Below are 1,204 nucleotides of genomic sequence, written 5' to 3'. Positions count from 1 at the left end.
TAGCACATGGATAGACAAATGAAAAGAAGAAAACAATGAGAGAGTCCCATACATCTGGAGAAGGATGACACCACGTCAGAAGGAAGAAAGAACTAGAAGCTATGTTGTGCTTCAAATCCTGAAGAAAGAGACTTGCCACTTTAATTCCATGAGGCCAAGCCTGCGTTTCTTGATCAGCCTCTGGAAGAAAGAGCCTTTGAGGCTAAAACAGGCCTCTATATCACAACATTGCCATATACCCTAGCATTGCAGGGTTGAGCTCAAGAGTTGAGACCATAGGCCAGGGGTGGGCAAACTTTTTGACTCGAGGACCACAGTGGGTTCTTAAACTGGACTGGAGGGCCAGAACAAAAGCATGGATGGAGTGTTTGTGTGAACTAATATAAACTCAAAGTAAACATCATTACATAAAAGGGTACGGTCTTTTTTTTTCAATAGTTTTATTCATTTCAGATGGGCCGGATCCGGCCCGCGGGCTGTAGTTTGCCCACAGCTGAACTATGTCATACCCTCTCTCTTTCCCCAGAAAAGAATCTGGCCGAAATTGGTCAGCTTTGTCAAGAGCTTTTGTAAGTACCGCAGATGCATGAACAATGTCAACTTGCGCCAGGAGTTTGAAAAATATCTCCACCTGGAACTTAACAACAAGGAAAGTAAGTCACATGTCTGTTTGCTGTCCTTCCCTGTTGATTTCAGTAGCAGGGCTGGCTCAGAGAAGAAGCTGCAGGGGTATGTGTCACTCATGTCTGCATTAGCCTGGGGCAAGAAGTCCAGGTTCTGGGTGCAAAGCCGAGCCCAGGCCAGCCTAGAGAGGATGGGAGTCCAGTGGCATCTGCTCAGGGACCCAGAAAGGGTGGAGAAGGACTAGGCTAAAGCAGTGCGAGATCTCACATTTTACCAAACTATTTCCTCATGTTGTTTGTTAGTAGTAAGAGATTTATTAAATTGTTTCATTCGTTCATTCAACGCCCTTTTGGGGAATGTGGCAGGCACTTTGCTGGGGATACAGTAGTGAGCGTGCAGCATAGGATCTGCCCTCAAGGTACTTCCAGTTTTGAGGGCAAGGCAGCAAGTAAGAGCCACAGATGTTGGAACCAGATTTCCTGGGTTTGAATCTGGCACTTTCTAATGGGAGGACCTTGTGAAAGTGGCTTTGTGCCTCAGTTTCCTCATCTGTAGAATGGAAATAATTGTGCCTGTCTCA

At 45.9% G+C, this 1,204-nt stretch overlaps 1 protein-coding gene across 1 annotated transcript in view; it reads left to right on the top strand.

Moving 5' to 3' along the window:
• The window catches only part of RGSL1 (regulator of G-protein signaling like 1), a 38,294-nt gene that overhangs the window by 20,489 nt on the left and 16,601 nt on the right, over positions 1-1,204 (top strand). The window contains exon 15 of the mRNA XM_015569890.1: positions 527-653. Coding sequence (XP_015425376.1) covers positions 527-653 — 127 coding nt within the window. The remainder of the gene's footprint in view (positions 1-526; positions 654-1,204) is intronic.

The sequence above is a fragment of the Myotis davidii genome, unplaced genomic scaffold (genome assembly GCF_000327345.1).
Source record: "Myotis davidii unplaced genomic scaffold, ASM32734v1 scaffold591, whole genome shotgun sequence".
Lineage (NCBI taxonomy): Eukaryota > Metazoa > Chordata > Mammalia > Chiroptera > Vespertilionidae > Myotis > Myotis davidii.
This window is presented reverse-complemented; position numbering and strand designations above follow the sequence as displayed.